Source organism: Mirounga leonina, unplaced genomic scaffold (assembly GCF_011800145.1).
Source record: "Mirounga leonina isolate KUSES-001 unplaced genomic scaffold, KU_Mleo_1.0 Mir_488, whole genome shotgun sequence".
NCBI classification, from domain to species: Eukaryota; Metazoa; Chordata; class Mammalia; order Carnivora; family Phocidae; genus Mirounga; species Mirounga leonina.
The window spans coordinates 2,033,019-2,051,292 of NW_023270777.1; the positions used below are offsets into that span (position 1 = coordinate 2,033,019).

An 18,274-nucleotide genomic window follows, 5' to 3' on the forward strand; every position below is an offset into this window, starting at 1 on the left:
AGACGGGGACGTTTGGAGATCGCTCTAGGTCAACCAGAATGCAGGGGCGAGGGGGCGCCCCGGAACTACATCTCCCAGCATGCCCGGGAGACCGGAAGCCCCGCCCACCCGCCTCCCGGTGCATTGTGGACGATGAGTCAAGACAGGACGGGGGCAGCCAGACTTCAGCAGACGGGCCGACCGCGGTAGGTCCGCGCTCGAGTCAGCGGCGGCCGGAGCGGCTCGGAGATGCAGGCGGCACGGATGGCCCCGAGCGTGGGGCGGCAGCTGCGGAGGTTGGGGGTCGGAAGGTGCGTGCTGGACAGGAGGGATGGGGCGGGGGCGGGTGGCAGCGGGCCTGGGGACCGGGCCAGGACTGAGCCCCCTCTCCCCCCAGCTCGCGGCCCCGTGCGCCCGTGTGGCAGCCCCCGCCCGGCCCGGCCCGCCGACCCTATGCCAGCGGGGCCGCTCAGGTGAGTGACGGCGGCCTGGGAGTGGGGGGTCCGCCTGGGCTTCCCCTTCCCCGCCGCCGGCAGGGGTCTCCCTCTCCGTCCCGGGCACCTGCCTCCCGGCCTGGCACCGAGAAAGTAGGGGAAAGGGCAGGGTGCCCTGATGTCGGAACTAGGGGAAAGGTCGCCGCAGCCGTCCTCCGCCGCTCCCCAGCTCTTCCGCTGGGCTCTCCTCGGCTCTTCGGAAGCCCTTTCCCCGGCCTCGCTAACTATCCCTTTCCCCAGGCGGTTCTGGAGAAGTCCGATTCCTCCACCCCCGAGGCTTCGACCAGGGAGAAGCGGGCCAAGGCGGTATGTGGCCTCCGGGCCGGGAGGAGCTAGGCCAGGGGTTCACCCTACCCTCCCCAGCAGACAGCTCCCTGAAACCGCCTTCTCCCTGTGCAGGAATCGAAGTCCTTTGCTGTGGGGATGTTCAAGGGCCAGCTCACCACCGACCAGGTGTTCCCCTACCCGTCTGGTAAGGGGTAGTCAGAGCTGGGTGGGGCGGGGCAGCGTCCCTCGCCGGCCCAGTGACCTGACCAGCCTGTTCCCCGCCTCCCCCCACCCCCCCACAGTGCTCAACGAGGAGCAGACACAGTTTCTCAAAGAGCTGGTGGGGCCGGTGTCCCGTTTCTTTGAGGTGAGGAATGACTTGGGTGGGGGAATACAGGGCTTTGGTCCCTGATGGGGTGGGAGCAGTGTTGAACAGCTTAAAGGGAGCCTGGATGGCAGCATCCTGTGCCTTCTCCAGGAGGTGAACGATCCTGCCAAGAATGACATGATGGAGAAGGTGGAGGAGACCACCATGCAGGGCCTCAAGGAGCTGGGGGCCTTTGGTCTGCAAGTGCCCAGCGAACTGGGTGGTGTGGGCCTCTGCAACACGCAGGTGAGGGAGGTCGTCGCCCCCCCCCCCGCCCCGCCCCGTTGCCAGCATCCCAGTCTACTGCAACTTTGTGGATTAAGCTCCTTTCTTACCTGACCCAGGATCCAGGTTTGTGAAGTAACCGCCCTTGTGGCCTCTCGGATGGTGACTACCAGTCCACACACATTGTTCCAACAAACCGTTTCCAGACGTACACCTTTCCATACACCAAACTATGTGCTTCCTTTAGGGCCACGGACCTCACCTAAGTTCACAAGTCCCAATGGGAGGGACTGACAAATAGGGTAGGAAGCTCCCTACCAGGGTCCCTCTCTGCCATGGGGACATTTCTTCTCTCCAGTCACCGTGTGGGAATGCCCTGCCCTGTTGACTGCACTTTCCTGCTAAGGCCCCCACGGGGCAGCCAGTAACAGCCCCAGAGGCCTGCTTTCCTCCCGCAGTACGCCCGCTTGGTGGAGATCGTTGGCACGCATGACCTTGGCGTGGGCATCACCCTGGGGGCCCATCAGAGCATCGGCTTCAAAGGCATCCTCCTCTTTGGCACAAAGGCCCAGAAAGAAAAATACCTCCCCAAACTGGCATCTGGTGAGGCAGCCCCAGGAGACCCAGGGGGGACTGGGGGTGTCCTGGGCTTGGTACAAATGAGGCTGGTGGTACGGAGGTCACCGCTTAGCTGGGCGCGTCGGTTGGGGGAGATTCTGGGAAGGCTTCAGTGTGCTGGTGGGGAAACGTGAACCTGACTGTGGCCAGAAGCATCGAGGCTGCCTGTGGGCAGGGTGGGGACAGTGAGGGGCCTCTGATGCCCATTGGGACCCAGTTTAAAGGCGCTCTCTCCCCAACAGGGGAAACCATAGCTGCTTTCTGTCTAACCGAGACCTCCAGTGGGTCCGACGCAGCCTCCATCCGAACTTCAGCCGTGCCCAGCCCCTGTGGGAAATATTATACCCTCAATGGAAGCAAGCTTTGGATCAGGCAATCCTCCCCCACCCCCTGCCTTTGTCTCTTCTCCACCTCTTCCCAGTTTCAGGCCCCACTGCTCTGTCCCCCGCACCCTGACTGCCCCTCATTTTTCCATAGTAACGGGGGCCTGGCAGATATATTCACGGTCTTTGCCAAGACACCAGTCACAGACGCAGCCACGGGGGCCGTGAAGGAGAAGATCACAGCTTTCGTGGTGGAGCGGAGCTTTGGAGGTGTCACCCAGTGAGTGGGTTTGGGGAGAAGATGGAAGCGGAGCCAGGCTGGGGCACAGCACTGTGGTCCAGGGCAGATGGTGTCCCAGGTCACCCTGGGGATGTGTGCAAAACCCAGAGCAGCCGGATGGCATGTTCTCTTTGGGATTAAGCTGCACGGAACTCGTATAAAGCTTGGCTCCTGCAGCCAGTGAGCCGAGCATCTGGTAGGCTAGAGAACCAGCTGTGCTCATCCTCCAAGCATGCCGGCCCTGCCGCCTACACCTTCTCCCGTGCTGGCAGCCGCAGTAACCCCCGGCTCCCACAAAGTGACCCCCGCCCCACGGCAGCCTGCCGAGCACACCTCTGCTTCTCTGCCCTGTCACAGCGGGCCCCCCGAGAAGAAGATGGGCATCAAGGCCTCGAACACGGCAGAGGTGCACTTTGACGAGGTACACGTGCCGTCGGAGAATGTGCTGGGCGAGGTGGGGGCCGGCTTCAAGGTTGCCATGCACATCCTCAACAACGGAAGGTTCGGCATGGCCGCGGCCCTCGCGGGCACCATGAGGGGCATCATTGCTAAGGCGGTGAGTGCCCTGCTTGAGCTCCAGCTGGCCGGAAGCAAGGCCGCCCTGTCCCCCTTCCCCGGGGGGGGGGGGGGCTGTCCCTCCCCTCCCCCTGGGCTCGGGTCTCCGTGCAGCCTGTCCCTCTCCTGGCGGGGAGAAACTGCAGAACCCCACTGCGACACACGGGCTCTCCTCCAGGTGGACCATGCTGCTAATCGTACCCAGTTTGGGGAGAAAATTCACAACTTTGGGCTGATCCAGGAGAAGCTGGCCCGGATGGCTGTGCTGCAGTACGTGACTGAGGTGAGGGTCCGCCCACAGCCGGAGCCCTGAGCCCCGGGCCCGGGCCCTCCTCCTAGCCGGTAGGACTACAACTCCCAGCAGCACCTGGGGCAGTGGGTCTCCAGCTTTACACCAATGCCCTAGGGGATGCGGGGAGGCGTGGTCAGCGCCGAAGGGCGAGGGCCGAGTCGTCGTTCTTCGGAGGTCCCTGAAGCTGATCCCACCTGCGCCCCCACCTACCTCTTCTCCTCTTCCAAACAAGTGCAGTACCTAGAAGCCCCCAGTGGGCTGGCTCAGGGGACCAAGTACGTGCCTGACAGGTGGAGCTAGGTGGTGAAGGCAAGGGCCTCGAGGGTAGGGCAGACCTGGTCTTGGGAGCTCTGGGCGATCGGGGTGAGTCTGACACCATCCTTTTCCTTCCCACGCCCCAACCGTGCAACCTCAGTCCATGGCTTACATGGTGAGTGCCAACATGGACCAGGGAGCCACGGACTTCCAGATCGAGGCTGCCATCAGTAAAATCTTTGGCTCGGTGAGGTCCCCGGCCTATAGGGCGGGAGAGCCCAGGGTGGGAGCCTGGCTCTACGACCCATCTTACGTGGTTCTCGGTCCCCAGGAGGCGGCCTGGAAGGTGACCGATGAGTGCATCCAGATCATGGGCGGCATGGGCTTCATGAAGGTACGGGATGGTGCTCTGCCTGGGGCGGCCACCGCGGTAACAGGAGGGGCGGGCGGGCGCCACTCAGCAAGGCCGTGTGTTCTGGCTTCCCCCATGGCAGGAGCCTGGGGTAGAGCGCGTTCTCCGAGACCTTCGCATTTTCCGGATCTTCGAGGGGACCAACGACATTCTCCGGCTCTTTGTGGCTCTGCAGGGCTGTATGGTAAGAGGGAACTCGGGGAGGAAGGAGGGAGAAGAGCACATCTTGACTCTTAGGCTCTTCTCCCACGCAGGACAAAGGAAAGGAACTTTCTGGACTTGGCAGTGCTCTAAAGAATCCCTTTGGGAATGCCGGCCTCCTGCTAGGAGAGGCAGGCAAACAGCTGAGGAGGTAAGCCTGAGTGGGGCCGGGCCGGGGCCGGGCCAGGGCGGGCTGGGGGGTGGTGACTAACCGGTCACATTCCCCCTTCCTCGAAGGCGGGCAGGGCTGGGCAGTGGCCTGAGTCTCAGTGCTGTCATCCACCAGGAGCTGAATCGGAGTGGAGAGCTGGTAAGCACTCGGGGGACGGGGGGGGGAATGGGGGGGACGGCAGCCCGTGTCGGGGGGCAGGTGCGGCTGGGCCCTCTGAGCTCTGGTGCCTTCCCTCTCTGTTCAGACAGTGAAGGCTCTGGAGCAGTTTGCCGCTGTGGTCGAGGCCAAGCTAATAAAACACAAGAAGGGAATTGTCAGTGAGTGAGCCCTGCCCCGTCCCCTCCTTTCCCTCCCCCCCCAGCCCCCCCCACCTTTCACCCGCCGACCCCGGCCCGTCTACCTGACAGATGAACAGTTCGTGCTGCAGCGTCTGGCCGACAGTGCCATTGACCTCTACGCCATGGTGGTAGTTCTGTCCAGGTGCGGCAGCGGCTGGGGCGGGGGAGGTGGCCCAGGCAGCGGCGGTGGGGGGTGGGGGTGCCCGGGCCAGGCTCATGGCCCAGGTTTGTTTGCCCTTCCTGCTTGGCGCCAGGGCCTCAAGATCCCTGAGCGAGGGCCACCCTACAGCCCAGCATGAGAAGATGCTCTGTGACAGCTGGTGTATCGAGGTGAGATTCGGGGTCACCCAGGGCAGGCGGGGGGTGCAAGGCGCGGGCCTGAACCCCCCCTCCTGTGTCCCCAGGCGGCGGCCCGGGTCCGGAAGAACATGACCGCCCTGCAGTCTGACCCACAACAACAGGAGCTGTTCCGTAACTTCAAGAGCATCTCCACGGCCTTGGTGGAGCGAGGCGGCATGGTCACCAGCAACCCCCTGGGCTTCTGACTGCTGCCCGCCGCCAGGGCCCGGCCCGTGCCTTCTCAAGCCCAGCGCCCCCCACAGGCCCTGGTTCTGCCTTAAAGAGGGCCTGGCCCAGGGCCCCGCTGCTCTCACGGCCTCGCTCTGCCGGGCCTCCTCTTGGCCTCGCTGCCTGCCTCCCTCCCAAAGAAAGGAGCCAGAGGCGTGGGGAGTTTGCCCCTATTGTTTTATTTGGTTTTATACAAGTGACTAAATAAATAGAGTAACAAAAGCAGCTACGTGGGCCCCCAATACCGAACACCCCAGCTTCCTCTGACTGCTGGCTAGGGTGCCCACCCCCTTCCTCCTCCCAGCGTACCACTGCCCGCCCCCCACCCTGCCCAGGACACAGCTGACGCCCAGGGCGGGCACAGCAGGAGGTCACATTGTGGGGTTAGAAGAAGGGGCCCGGGAGACAGGGATTCTTCATATAAAAAAGGGAAGCGTCTACTGAAAAAATAGTCCAAAAAATGTACGAAAGTCTATTTCAACCCCCCCCAAAGGCTTATAAAAACAGTAAAGCTAAAAATAACCAAAGGTCCCTTACACACCCCCGAGGGCAGGGGAGGGACCAGGCACTGCCCGTGAGTCACGGTGGCAAGCCCCTCAGCCGGCAGGGGCCCTCGGCCAGGAGGGGTCAGACAGGACGGGCCGAGGAAGGAGATCCTGTGCGCTCTACATAACATCCACAAAGAACTCACTGGGGTTGCCCATAGCCATGTGGAAGCTTTGGCGGCTCGCTGTCAGCTCTGGGGGCACAGAGCCCAGGTCTCTGACCGGAGGGGCCCCCGGGGGCTGCACGGCTGGAGGGACAGGGGGTGGAGGCGGGGGCATCATGACCACCATCATGGGATTGTAGGGGAGGGCCATCCCCGGGGGCGGTCCGTAGGGATGGAGCCCAGGGTGGGCTCGGAGGTTGGGAGCACCCCCTGCCGAGCCCCTGGAAGGGGGAGGGCCCCCGTCAGCCCCGCCGGGATCCCCGCCCCGCCGGAGGCTGCCCCCGCGGCTGGAGGGCTCAGACTCACTGCCGCTGCCGGACTTGGACTCGGGGGCCCGCTCATCAGGCCTCCCTGGGCGCCCTGCCCCCCCATCGCTTCGCGTCGACCCACTGCTCCGGCTCCCTGTGGGGGGGTGGGGGGTGCGGCCACCTGAGCCCTAACCCTGCATCCCTCGGCCTCCCCGGCGCCCCCCCGGGGGCCGTCCCCAGGCGCGGTACTGGCGTGGGACAGTGACTCACCCTCGCTGTGCTGGCTGCTGGCGCTGCCCCCCCCGTAGGTGTAGGACGAGAGCTCGTGGTAGGGCGGCGGCTGGGGGCTATACGGGTGGGGGGCCGGGTACTGGTACGAGAAGGTGGGCAGCAGGGGCCAGGGGGTGGCCCCGGGCAGAGGGGCCAAGGTGTCCTGGTCCGACGCCCCGCTCGAGCCGTCGTCGTTCAGGGACAGGCTGACGAGGTCTGGAACGCAGCAGAGGAGCGAGAGTCACTGCTTCGGAGGCGCCTTTTCCCCAGAACCATCCATGAGGGGGGCGAAGACGAGGGCCTCAGGAAACTCCCCGTGGGCCCCCGCCGCCAGGGCACGGCTCGCCCACGGAGCACGGCCGGGTGCCGTCAGCCAGGGCAGGGCCTGACACAGGACACGCCGCGCGACCGTCCACGGCGGCCCCGGCTGGCTTCTGGGCTAGGGGTGCGGCTGGAGGGGCAGGATGGGGCGGTGGGGACAAGAGACTCACAGCTCTCGCAGCCGCCGCTGAGGTCCCCGAAGACGTAATAGCACTGCTCGGAGAAGGTGATCTTGTTCACGGTGTGCCGGATGAGGCCCGCCTTGAGCAGCCCGCTCGCGTACTTGCGGGCCTCCCGCCGCTCGGGAAAGCCTTCCACGTGATGGTAGAGCCAGTCGACCACGTCCGAGCCTGGGAGCGCCCGAGCAGAGAAGCGCTCAGCTCCTCCTCCCGGACTCCTGCCTCACCCCTGCCTGCGCCGTTCCCAGCTGGGGCCTCCTCCGGCCCCCGCTCCTTCCCATACCACCCGTCCAGGACCCAGCCATACCCAGAAAGGCATTAGGGATGGTGATCTTGAGCCACATGCGGTCCCGAACTTCCAGCCCAGACTCTGGAGCTGCCATGGCCTTGGTCACAGATGCCATGTCCGTGTGGATGGAAAGACCCCGGCCTTCACAGCCTGTGCGGAAAGAAACGGGTCTGAGGTAGGGCCCACTGCCAAGCAGCGGCGGGCACAGCTCCGGTGAGAGGCCTTCCGGGGAGGGGACAGTAAGGTGGGCTGGGGGCTCACCCTCAGGCAGAGAGGACCCCGACGTCATGGTGCTCATGGACGAGGAGCCGGGATAGGCCGGGAAGGTGCCGGTCAGCGCGGCGGAGTGGGACACCCAGGCGGCAGGGTCGATGGGCTGGATGGGCTCGTCTGGGACAGAGAAGGCCCCTGCGACGATCATTTCCCTGCCGCTCCCTGACTGACTCCCATCCCACCTCTGCCCTGACCCTCCTCCAGCCCTTCCTGCCGCCTGGAGGCCCAATCCCGGCTCCCCAGTCTCCTGACCCCTCCCCAGTCTCCTGCCCCCGCAGCACTCACTTCGAGGAAGAGTGAAATAGGCCTGGGGAGAGGGATCCCAGCACTTGGCCACCGTCAGCACGATGGGGCTGTGGGGAGGGTGGAAGCAGTCACGCGGGGTGGTGCAGGGGAGGCGGGGCGGGCCTTGGGAGGGCGGAGGGCAGAGAACTAGGACAGAGCAGAGACCGCAGGCGGGGCTGGGCTGCAGGGCTGAGGCGGGGAGGCTCTGGCGCAGGGGACCCACTGACAGCGACAACTCTAGAAACGCCGCCGACAGGTGCGAAGGAACACACGGTCAGGGTCCCTCCGGAGCCGGTCCGGGAAGAGGGACGCTAAGCCACGCCGTTCGCGGATGGGGACGGGGACGGGGACGGGGACAGACATGCGCACACACACCACACCCGGGGGTAAGACCGCGCAGACACAGAGCGACGGACGAGGGCAGCGAGAGCGGGGAGGGGACTTCGGAGGCATGCAGGTGGGGGTCTCGCGGGCACGCCCTCGCCCCGTGGGCATCGGTCACGTTACGCGGCCGTGCCCCGCACGCTCCCCGGACCCGCGCGGCCGCGGGCCGGGGCGGCAGACGAGAGGACGGGGCCGCCGGCTCACCCGGGCTTGTGCACGATGTCCCGCAGGACCCGGACTGCGTCGTCGTTGCTCATGTTCTCAAAGTTCATGTCGTTCACCTGGAAGCCGGGCCGGCGGGTCAGGGGCGGCCGCCCGGGGCGCACACCCCGCCGCCCACGGTCCCAGGGCAGCCCACCTGCAGCAGCATGTCGCCCGGCTCGATGCGCCCGTCGGCCGCCACGGCACCCCCCTTCATGATGGAGCCAATGTAGATGCCGCCGTCGCCCCGCTCGTTGCTCTGGCCCACGATGGAGATGCCCAGGAAGTTGTACTTCTCTGCGGAGGGCGCGCACATGACGAGGGGAAGCCCGCCCGGCGCGCGACAACCCCCCCCCGGCCCCGCGCCCCCTCGTACCCATGTTCAGCGTGACGGTGATGATGTTGAGAGACATGGTGGAATCGGTGACGCTGCTAAAGGACGAGGCCTGTGGGGGACACGGGGAAGGAGCTGGGCTGCCTCCGAGGACCCGGGGCCGAGCCCCAGAGTCTCACTTCCTGTGCCCCGGGCCCCCTAAGCCCGGGCCCCCAGCTTCTCCGAGGTCCAGCTGTCCCGCGACAAGCCCCTCACCCTCTCCAGGCGCGGCGGCCGCTGTTTCCTCCGCCGCCGGTGGCGCTTGAGGAGGCGGGAGGCACTGCTCTGCTCTGTGGAGCTGCTGAACCTGTCAGGAGATCGGGAAGGGGAGCTCACAGGCAGACGAGGTTGGGGGGCGCCCGGCAGAGGGATGGGAGGCGCGGCTGCGGGCGGGAAGCGAAGGGGGGGGCCGTACCTGCTCATGGTGTCGTCCTCGTCTGAGTCCCCCAGGCTGGTGCTCTCCAGCTCGCTGGTCATGAGGGTGGAGGAGCTCTCATAGCCAGCCAGGTGGCGCTCCAGCCTTGAGGGGCCACTGGGCCTGTGGCCCCCCGCTGCGTGCGAACGGGACCCTCAGGAGCCCAGGCCTCGGGCTGCTTCCCCTCGTCGCGCCTCGGGCCGAGCCCTCGCCCTCCCCAGCCCCGGCGCACCCTCGGGGGCCTGCCCCCCTCACCGCCGTGCTCACTGCTGTCTCTCCTGCGAGGCCGTTCCCGCCGCACAGACACGACCGACTCTGTCTCGGTCTCAGGCTCCAGGTTTTCCCGGCTGCTGGACACATTAGGGCTGGGTGGGCAGAGACGTGTCAGGGGGACGGGACTTCAAGTCCTCAACTGTCCCCCCCTCCCCGGGGGCTTGAGTCCCCTCCTCACCTCCCTCCCCTGGACTCAAGAATCCCAAAGACTCACTGGAAGGACGGAGGCCTGGAGTCCCCAATGCCGCTGGTCCTCTCCGGGGGCAACGGGGGTAACGGTGGGGGGGGTGGCGCCAGTTCGGGCCGAGGCTCGTGGGCTGGGGGAGCCATCTCAGGTTGGGGGTTATCTGACGACACCAGCTGGAAAGAGGCAATGACAAAACCCGGCTCAAGCAGGAAGGGAGGCATCTGAGGTGGGAGTAAAGGAAGGGACTCGGGGAGAGGACAGGGTCTGAGCAAGCCCACGGCCGGCGGAAAGCACCGAAAAAGCAGGAGCGAGCAACAGAGGCTCCAGAAGAAGGCTGAGCAGCTCCAGCTGGCTCTCCAAGCCGGTGAGGCAGCAAGGAGCCAGGGCCTCCAGCTCCTGGGCAGGGGGCACATTGAGGCTCAGAGGAGTCCGGCGGCTGCAGGGGGGACGGGGGCGCTCACCCAGGACACCACCCTTCCGTTGAAGCAGGGCAGGCGGGCGTTGTCATCCGAAATCTCCTCCTTCACCACCCTGCCGAGAGACAGCATGAAGGCCAGTGAGAATGGCCTAGCGCCCCCCACAGGCACCCCCGTTCGAGGCTTCTCCCGATCTTCGTCCAGGTCAAGGACGCTGACTTTCCCGCACCTTGACCAAGTCCTCGTCCCTGACGCTGAAATGCTTCTTCGCTCTCACACCTAGGAGTTTCCAAATTCGCCCCCTTTCCTTCCTTCTCCTCCTCTCCCCAACTCATCTTCAGGTTTTTACATTGCTCCAAAGGTTTCCTGAGTCTCAGTCAAACCTCTCACTCCAATCTCAAAGGCCGTCCCATCCCCTCTGGTGACCCCAGCTGCCCCAGATGTCTGTCTAACCTTAGGAGCTCTGCCAGCACCTCCCCCAACCTCCACCCTGCTCCTCACACGCCACCGTCCCTAGTCCCCGAAGCCTTCGGTCTGGAGTCTGTAGTCTCATGCTTTCCTTCGTTTTCTGTACCTCACTCCCAGAAAGCTATCCAAATGCGCCACCTTTCCCCACGTACAAATACCCGTTAGACCGAAGAATAGTACTTGCTCACAAGGCTGAGCACTCCCAAGGAGAGGTGAAGCCCAGTTTCCCATTCCCCTGTGGCTCATCTGGCACCGAATTCTACACTAAGCAGCCCAGCCTTGGGGTCATCTCTCCCACGGGTTCCTTGGGATGGATGGGACTTGCCCCTTCTTCTCAACCACCACGAGAAATCATGGATGCCTATTCTGTTCAACACTGTATCCTAGTCACACAGCAAGGAACCTCATGCTTAGGGAGCATGAACAAGTATCTGTTAAATAAACATATGAACTATGAGATTCTCTACCCTGAACAGACTCTCTCACACAGACACATCCTCGCCTCCAAATTAGGACAGCCTGTCTGATTAACCCTTTAGTCTAATATGGTTCTAAGAGCCTGGATACATGAAAACTTAATCCCATCTGTTATCAATGGGGCAACTCAGCCCGATCACGACTACCACTCTGTCTCAGTACAACGCAGTATTCTTCGCTACGTAACCCAGCCTCGGCGTAGCCTAACCTGGAAAATTATTCTGAGTGATCTCACTTACAGACCAGTCAGACTCAATACTAGTCGCGATTACAACTCACCAAGAAATCACCGTGCGTCGCTTACCTATACTAAGCTTTTTCCGCAAACTGTGTCCATTTCACGGATTATGCCGCTAACAAACAGAAAAACCTTGATCTAACTCCCAGGTAACTCCCAAGACAGTCCCACTTTCCCAACGTCCAACAATCTCTCAGTAGAGGCCAGTCCATTCCACTATCCCAGACCCCGGACTGTCCCAGTCTAATCCAGCCGGCCTTCAAGGGCTGAGGCTGGCTACCCAGAGAGCTCAGGCTCAAAAACTAGGAAGACATTTATTGTTCAAAGTTCTAGTCTAGCCCAGAATGACCCAAATTACTCCAGGATAGCCCAACATGTTCTAACAACAGCCTAGAGTGTCCCATCATGCAGCTGTCTCTACCAATATAGACATTATCCCAATACAGCTGTCTACACTGGCAGAGCCCCCAAAAGCCGGGTCTGCCCCTCTACAGAGTGTCTCCATAAAAACTAGGCCCCAGCAGAAACTAAGATCAGCCAATCCCACCCAGTAGAGACCAGAACCACCGAAGTTTTCCCAGGATAGCCCAATCTACTTCAAAGCAGCCTAGAACATCCCAATACACCATTCTCTGCGTTCGGACGGACCAGAATGTCCCCAAACAATCCCATCTGCTGTACTCTAGCCCAGAATATCCCCAGGTACCCCGACCCAGCTCAGTCTACACCAGGAGATTCCACAACACCCCTCAGAGCCCGTGTGCTACAGGACTGCTCCGAATGCACCAGACCACCCAGATTATCCCCAAATCAACCAGTGCACCCCACTCCGTTCCAGTATAGCCTAATCTTCCCTAATCTGGTTTAGCACAGCCCGCTGCGTCGTCCTACAGCTCCGTGCGCCTCAATCTGTCCAAGCATAACCTTGCCCGTCCTGGGATACCCAATCTAAGGCCAGCATAATACAGTCTGCTGCACCAGAGCCCAGAAAACGCCAGCATGGCCCAGAGCAGACCTGTGCCCCTCCACAGTGCCCAATCCACCCCAGCGCGGCCACCATCGGTTCCAACCTAGGCCTCGCGCTCACCCGAAATCCTGATCCATAGACTTGAAAAAGTACTTAGCGCCCGCGGGCCGCTGCAGGACGCTCTTGAAATCGCCGAGGGTGATGCGCTCGGCGGGAACGGGGATCTTCACCAGGTAGGGGGTCTCTTCTTCATCCAGGTGGTAGATCACCTTGGTCTCCCCGACACCGCCGCCCCCCGCGCCGCTGCCCGCCATGGTCTCGCCCGCGCGCTCCCGGGCTCTGCCGCCCACCCAACGGGGCGAAGCGCCCCCGCCGCGCCTGCGCACACGCGCACCCCGCCGCGCGAGCGCGGACAGGACCGGCCGGCGCAGGAGAGGTGCGGAGGGGTCAGCGGGGTGGCGGTCGACGGAAAGGGGGCGCGGGCCGTGCCGCTCGACCCGATGCCGCGGATCCTGCCGCCGCCGCCGCGCGCCGCCGCCGCCGCCGCCGCCGTCGCGGGCGCCCTGCAGCACCCCGCCCACCTCTCCTCATGTCACGTGGCCCGAGTCGGCCCGCCCTGTCACGTGACTCCCCGCGGTCACGTGACCGCCGCGGCTCCTCCCCAGCGCCCCCGCCACGTGATCGTTGCTTTCAGCAACGGTCTCCCAACCCTCGACGGCCCCGCCCCCAAATGTGTCCCCACCCGCGTCCTCCGGGTACCCCGGCGAAGCTGGCCCCGGCCCTAGGGGGCTGGCGGCCGGCTCCCACCCCGCTCTGCTGCACCCAGGCGGGGGGCTCGAAGCAACGCCGATCCCCCTGGAGCAGTGCGTGTTGGGGGACAGGCTGGGGGCGGTGGGGGTCCTGGGCCGGGGGCAAGCCAACTGAGGCCGCGAGGCTGGGGGGGCGGGGCGGGGCGGGAGGAGGTGCAGAGCCCGGTGGTTTTCCGCTCGGACTCCGGAGGTGGGCTTCAGTCTTCTGGCCGGCCTGTCCACCGCCTCCCTCCTAAGCAGGACAGTCAGTGAGGGCTATAAACACAAAAGAGCCCACTCTGCTTTATTTACAACACGCAGGCTGTCTGTACAAACAGCTGGCCAATATTATTAAAAACAAAAGAGGTGAGCGAGCGGATCGTCACCTTTCTGTTTTCCTTCCTCCCTCGGCCAGACCCTGGTTGGTACTCCACCTCTGAGCTGCCCTGCCCGAAAGGGGAAGTCCAAAATTAAAAATACAACCGGTGTAGAATAAATGGGGAGATAAAAGAAAAGATGAGGAAGGGGAGTGCTCTATTTACACTAGAGTTTTATAGACAACTGCCCCATTCCACCCCAGCTCCAACCCTGGCCCAGAAAGTGAGGGGCGGCAGGTCTAAGGGACAGAGATTAAGTGTCTAGGGACCCAGACAGCCTCCCACCCCCAGCTGTAATGGGTCCATGTTCAAGTCCACAAGGTGGGAAGGAAAGGTTAAGGTTGGACCGTGAGCCATTCATCCCAAACCAGCCTCCCTTGGGAATTCCTGCCTTGAAGTGGGACAATGATCCAAGCTCCAGGGGATAGGCTGAGGACCCTGAGGCTCAGTTCCCAAGTCACGTTGTCATTTGGAAGTCCCAGCCTGGAGACGGCGGTGTCAGGGCTCTCCAGATTTGGGAGGCCCCCCTAACCGCCGGGCCTCTGGCCGCAGTTCCTTGCATTTCTGGCAGTAAAAGAAGTCAGGGACGTTGGTCTTCTTGATCTTAGCACAGGAGAGGTGGATCCAGGTCCCACACAGGCTGCACTCAATCATGGGCCGCCCTGCAAAGGGCTTTCGGCAGTAACATGTGATCAGGTCCCATGAGTCATCACCTGGGGAAAGAAGGTTTGGTTGGCGTTCTGCCTGAGCGCTTGGGTCCACAACAGCCCAAGCCCATCCTCCAGCTAACCCTGGGCAGCCCCAGACCTCTCACCTGATTCTACCATGATGTCCTCATCCATGACCCGCATCTCGCCTTCACTCGAGCTGGCGTCTCCATCTTGGCTCGTTTCAGTGCTGCCCACTTCCTTGCTCTCGCTGTCAGTGGGAGGGGCTCCTTCAGGGTGCACTGCAGCAGGGGGCCTAGGAGCCTCGGGGGGTGTTGGCAGCACAGGGGCTGGGGCTTCACCCCCTACCACTGCTGCCATGTCTTCCTCCTCCTCCTCTTCCTCTTCTTCCTCCTCCTCTTCAGAGTCTGTATCACTGGGGGGTGCCCGGGGAGGCCCAGGAGGTGGGAGTCTATCCCCCCGATCTGCCTTTTTCAACTTCCGTTTCTTGCTCTTTTTAATTCGAGACCTCTTTTCCCCATCCCCAGGAGCTGGCCGAGGCCTCCGAAGCGCCCCAAAGCCAGCCCCCCCTCCTGGCCCCAACTTTCGGTTCTTTCGGTCCTTCTTCCGAGGAGGTTGGGAGAGGTCCCCCTGGGAAAGGGGTACTGGGGTGAGAGCAGCAGGGGGCCGGGAGGCATGGGTCAGGGATGTGGGGGACAGTGGAGATGCCATTTTGGGCCCATCTAGATCAAAGAGAGAGTCCTTGAGCTTCATCTTCTCAAGCAGGGTTGCACTGTCAGGGGCCTGCAGACGAGAAAAAGTGGACCTCGGGGGTCCTGGCTGAGTGGGACCTGCTTGAGCCGCCCTTCTCTTGGATGATTTTGCTTTCTTAACAAAGGTCTGGATGGTTCGGAGGTCTGAGGGGGCCGAGTCCCAGCCGTCACTGTCGGCCGCGCTCTCGCCACGCAATGGAGAACTGGAGCCAGAGGCTGGCCAGTCACTTTCCTTGAAAGGGGACAGACCAGGGTCAGCAGGCGGCCCGGTGGCATCCCAGCCCCTCTACGAACCCAGCTTGAAAACCAGGGACAAGATCTACCTGGATATATCCTGCCCAGACCACCCAAAAATCACTACACTCAGAATTGTCCCCTCCCCGATTCCCCTCAGCATCTCCTCTTACAAACTTCCCTGTTGCCTCTGCCCTCAGGTTCTGGCCATCTCCCCAGTCCCGCCTGCCTCACAGCACTGTCTCCCCCAGACCAGAGCCCTATTTCTTTATGTCTGTTTTCCTCCAGTGCATTGAGAAGCACCTTCCATGAACACCCCCAGGCCATTCACTGCTGCTCAAGCCACCCCAAGGGACTAGTGTTCCCACCAGTTTCCAATTTCCCTGCTCTGCCCCATCACATCTGATAGGTTTCTCCTATAAAGTACCGCGGTCCCCTTTGCTCCACACCCCTCTACGGCCTAGGACCCCACCGTCAAGCTGGCCGTCCTCCAGACCCTACCTCTTTGCTCGGGGGGATGTAACCGGCATAGGCCAAGACAAAACTGCAGAATTTGTTGAAATCCTCAATTGTTCTCCGACGCTTCTCTGGTGGCTGAAAGGAAACATGTATCGCAAGGAATTGAAGAGGGGCATTCCCATTGAAGAGGGGCATTCCCGAAGGTATACTCCCCTGAGTGAGGGATCTAGAAAAGGCCAGAGGAGGAAAGAGGGGAGGGGGAGGGCATCCGGCAGTAATACTAGGCTGCAAAGGTAAGGGAAAGCTCACCTGAGTTTCTGGCTTCAGGGTCGGAGGTGGATCTGTGAAAGCAATAAAAGCTGAGTCAAGGCACCAGCAAAGAATCTGTGCGAAACCCCACCTCTAAATCTCGGAGGTCCCAAGCGAACCCCTCTCCTCTCAGGTCCCCCAGCCAGGCCAGCAGGTCCCCAGCTGTGCTGGACCCGCCCCTGCTCCCCCTTCCGCCCTGCGAGGGGCGGAGCCAGGGCGCGGCGCCCTCTCAGGCCTCGCTATAGCGCTCCCCTTCCCCCCACCGGAGGCCTGGCGCCCCGCCCCCCCAACTCACGGTTTCTCTAGACTCCAGTCTACTCGATCTCTTGGCGCCCCACCCCGCCATACCGCTCCCCGGACCGAGCTCGGGCGGCCGCCTGCCCCTGTCCTTCACACGCGCCCAGGGCCCCGAGTTCCTACCCGGTCGCGATCTACCGCCCGGGGCCCTCCGAGACCGCACACGCAGCCCGCCGGCCCCCAGGGTCCAGGATGACCACGCTGAACCGCTCCCCGCCCTCCGGCCCCTTCTACTCGAGCACGAGGCCCGGCGCGCCCCTCACCCCCACCCTAAACACACACAGGCACACACATCCAACGCCACTTCGCGGCTGGGACAGACCAGAGAGCTCTAACCCGGACGCGGCCCCACCTGCCCCCCCCATACCGCGCTCCCCACAATTTCGCCGTCCCTCCGCCCCCATCCGGGGCTTTGGCCCCTCCCCGTCTCGAGCTCCTCGGGCTCCCCGCCGGGCCCCCGGGCCCAGTTCCGAGCCCTCCGGCCGCCGCCCCCCCCTCCGCCCCCGGACTCACCACCAAGTGACTAGGCTGCGGACCCCTAAACTCTAGCCCCCCCCCCGCCCACCGGCTACTCTCTCTCTCTACGGCAACCCCCGCTGCCGCCGCCGCTGCCCCCCTCGCCCTCCGCAACTCCCAGGCTCCAGCCCTCGCCGACCAACACCCCCCCCCGCAACTCGCCGGTCTCAACCCCCCCACACCCCGCCCCACCGCCCCTACAACTACCCGCCTCTCCTCGCTCCCCAGCTCTCTCTCCCCACAACTACCCGCCCTGTACAGGTCTCTCTACCGCAGACAATACCCAGACCCCCTCTTCTCCCCACAACTATCTGCCCACCCCTCCAACAATCACCGGGCTATCTCCGGCGGCAACTACCCGGAGCTCCACCGCCACAAACTCCCCCGCCTCGGCGAACTACAGGGCTCCTCACTCCGTCCTCGTCTACATCCTCCCTCCTCAACAACTCTCCGGCTCCCAGATTCCCCCGGCCTCCCAGCCTCAGGGCCCCAACGTGCTGGAGGCCCTTACGGCCCCTAACCCCCGGAGCTCCGGGGCTCCAGCTCCCACTCCCCACCCCCCCACACACATTCACGGTGTCTGATCTCCAACTACCCCCAGCCCAGTCTCCCGCTCCTCTTTCACCAAGATCTCTCAACTCGTCGCTCTCCCACCTCCAGGGGCAGGCCCCCGACCCCCGACCCCCTCCCCGCGCTCCCCCGCTGGGCTCCGGGGCTCGACCTCCAAGTTTGCCAATTGATTCCTCCCCCGCCCCCCACCGGCTCAGCGCTCCGTGCCGGTCGAGAGCTCACCTTCGGGACTGGGCTCCGCCATGGCTTCCAGCATCGCCCCCTCCCCTCCTCCCGGTCCGGCGCCCCCCTCCCCTGAGCCGGGGATCCCGGTGCCGCCTCCGGTGCTCGGTGCTCCTACTGCCTCGCTCCACAGAGGTGTCTGCCTCGGCCCGGTTATGACTCGAGTCCGCTAGCCGCTGCCGCCACCTCCCTCTACCCCTGCCTCCCGCACTCCCGGACCGGGCCCCCTCCCCCCGCGCCGCCGGCCGCCTGCTCCCTCCTCCTCCTCTCTCCTCCCTCCCTCCTCCTCTCTCCCTCCTCCCTTCGCGGGTGCCGACGCGCAATGCATCAAGGGGCTTGTAGTCCGTCCGGGGGCAGCGGAAAGGGGACTGCATAGGCCTCCGGAACTTCAGTTCCCAGCAAGCCGAGGAAGAGCGCAGGCGCACTAAACCGCTCCCCTCCCCCGGGGAGTGGCGGGGAGATTGGGAGCGGAGGGTAGAGCGGAAGAGCGCGCGCAGGCTCCTGGGAAATGTAGGCTGGGCGGGACTAAGAAAGAAGGAAAAGAAGGGATTAGAACTCTCGGCCACCATACTGCCTCATTCTGCGGCTTCTTTCTCCCCGCGGGGGACCGCCCCACTTCCGGCCAGACGGAGAAGGGGTTGCTGGGGGATGAAGTTCTTCCGATAATAATGGCTCCCTCCTCCCCGTCTTCTCCCTCCCTTGAATTCTACCCACCGCCACAAAGTCTGGCCAAGTGAGATGCAACCGAGGACGGAGTCCTCTGA

At 63.6% G+C, this 18,274-nt stretch overlaps 3 protein-coding genes across 10 annotated transcripts; 1 reads left to right on the forward strand and 2 right to left on the reverse strand.

Annotated features, from left to right (window-relative positions):
* The first annotated feature begins 129 nt into the window (after nucleotides 1-129).
* Nucleotides 130-5,570, forward strand: ACADVL (acyl-CoA dehydrogenase very long chain). Of its 4 annotated transcripts, XM_034989449.1 has the most exons (20): nucleotides 130-290; nucleotides 377-452; nucleotides 714-779; nucleotides 873-945; nucleotides 1,043-1,107; nucleotides 1,219-1,353; nucleotides 1,791-1,935; nucleotides 2,193-2,322; nucleotides 2,428-2,553; nucleotides 2,911-3,109; nucleotides 3,287-3,391; nucleotides 3,816-3,902; nucleotides 3,987-4,049; nucleotides 4,150-4,251; nucleotides 4,322-4,419; nucleotides 4,506-4,578; nucleotides 4,685-4,757; nucleotides 4,848-4,920; nucleotides 5,033-5,108; nucleotides 5,183-5,570. In XM_034989449.1, exons 1-20 carry the CDS (start codon nucleotides 229-231, stop codon nucleotides 5,321-5,323), a joined length of 1,968 nt encoding a protein of 655 aa, XP_034845340.1. In that variant the 5' UTR covers nucleotides 130-228; the 3' UTR covers nucleotides 5,324-5,570. The 4 variants fall into 4 exon arrangements, with proteins under 4 accessions (XP_034845340.1, XP_034845339.1, XP_034845338.1 ...); XM_034989448.1 differs by having other exon boundaries at nucleotides 2,193-2,553; XM_034989447.1 differs by having other exon boundaries at nucleotides 2,911-3,391.
* On the reverse strand, nucleotides 5,506-12,851 carry DVL2 (dishevelled segment polarity protein 2). Of its 5 annotated transcripts, none has more exons than XM_034989445.1 (15): nucleotides 12,439-12,850; nucleotides 10,214-10,283; nucleotides 9,780-9,925; nucleotides 9,548-9,657; nucleotides 9,094-9,428; nucleotides 8,881-8,950; nucleotides 8,662-8,801; nucleotides 8,508-8,584; nucleotides 7,920-7,987; nucleotides 7,623-7,751; nucleotides 7,380-7,511; nucleotides 7,064-7,243; nucleotides 6,573-6,788; nucleotides 6,361-6,456; nucleotides 5,506-6,138 (listed from the first exon to the last, which is right to left on the reverse strand). In XM_034989445.1, the coding sequence occupies exons 1-15, from the start codon at nucleotides 12,630-12,632 to the stop codon at nucleotides 6,011-6,013; spliced, it is 2,091 nt and encodes a 696-aa protein (XP_034845336.1). In that variant the 5' UTR covers nucleotides 12,633-12,850; the 3' UTR covers nucleotides 5,506-6,010. The 5 variants fall into 5 exon arrangements, with proteins under 5 accessions (XP_034845336.1, XP_034845335.1, XP_034845334.1 ...); XM_034989444.1 differs by having other exon boundaries at nucleotides 5,506-6,456; nucleotides 9,094-9,184; nucleotides 9,293-9,428; nucleotides 9,560-9,657; nucleotides 12,439-12,849; XM_034989443.1 differs by having other exon boundaries at nucleotides 5,506-6,456; nucleotides 9,094-9,184; nucleotides 9,293-9,428; nucleotides 12,439-12,849.
* A 532-nt stretch (nucleotides 12,852-13,383) lies between these two features.
* On the reverse strand, nucleotides 13,384-17,758 carry PHF23 (PHD finger protein 23). Its single transcript, XM_034989450.1, has 5 exons — nucleotides 17,511-17,758; nucleotides 15,906-15,937; nucleotides 15,639-15,731; nucleotides 14,298-15,135; nucleotides 13,384-14,196 (listed from the first exon to the last, which is right to left on the reverse strand). Exons 1-5 carry the CDS (start codon nucleotides 17,542-17,544, stop codon nucleotides 13,982-13,984), a joined length of 1,212 nt encoding a protein of 403 aa, XP_034845341.1. The 5' UTR covers nucleotides 17,545-17,758; the 3' UTR covers nucleotides 13,384-13,981.
* Nucleotides 17,759-18,274: the final 516 nt, after the last annotated feature.

Excerpts from the sequence above, each read along its gene's own strand:
- ACADVL (XM_034989446.1), top strand. The coding sequence starts at position 229 with ATGCAGGCGGCACGGATGGCCCCGAGCGTGGGGCGGCAGCTGCGGAGG. Across the intron at positions 4,252-4,321 it reads TGGCTCTGCAGGGCTGTATG|GACAAAGGAAAGGAACTTTC; the intron begins GTAAGAGGGAAC and ends TCTCCCACGCAG. Across the intron at positions 4,579-4,684 it reads TGAATCGGAGTGGAGAGCTG|ACAGTGAAGGCTCTGGAGCA; the intron begins GTAAGCACTCGG and ends CTCTCTGTTCAG.
- DVL2 (XM_034989440.1), bottom strand. The coding sequence starts at position 12,632 with ATGGCGGGCAGCGGCGCGGGGGGCGGCGGTGTCGGGGAGACCAAGGTG. Across the intron at positions 9,429-9,547 it reads AGACAGCAGTGAGCACGGCG|CGGGGGGCCACAGGCCCAGT; the intron begins GTGAGGGGGGCA and ends GTTCGCACGCAG. Across the intron at positions 7,244-7,379 it reads CATCCCTAATGCCTTTCTGG|GCTCGGACGTGGTCGACTGG; the intron begins GTATGGCTGGGT and ends GGGCGCTCCCAG.
- PHF23 (XM_034989450.1), bottom strand. The coding sequence starts at position 17,544 with ATGCTGGAAGCCATGGCGGAGCCCAGTCCCGAAG. Across the intron at positions 15,938-17,510 it reads GGCGGAGCCCAGTCCCGAAG|ATCCACCTCCGACCCTGAAG; the intron begins GTGAGCTCTCGA and ends TTGCTTTCACAG. Across the intron at positions 14,197-14,297 it reads GGACATCATGGTAGAATCAG|GTGATGACTCATGGGACCTG; the intron begins GTGAGAGGTCTG and ends TTCTTTCCCCAG.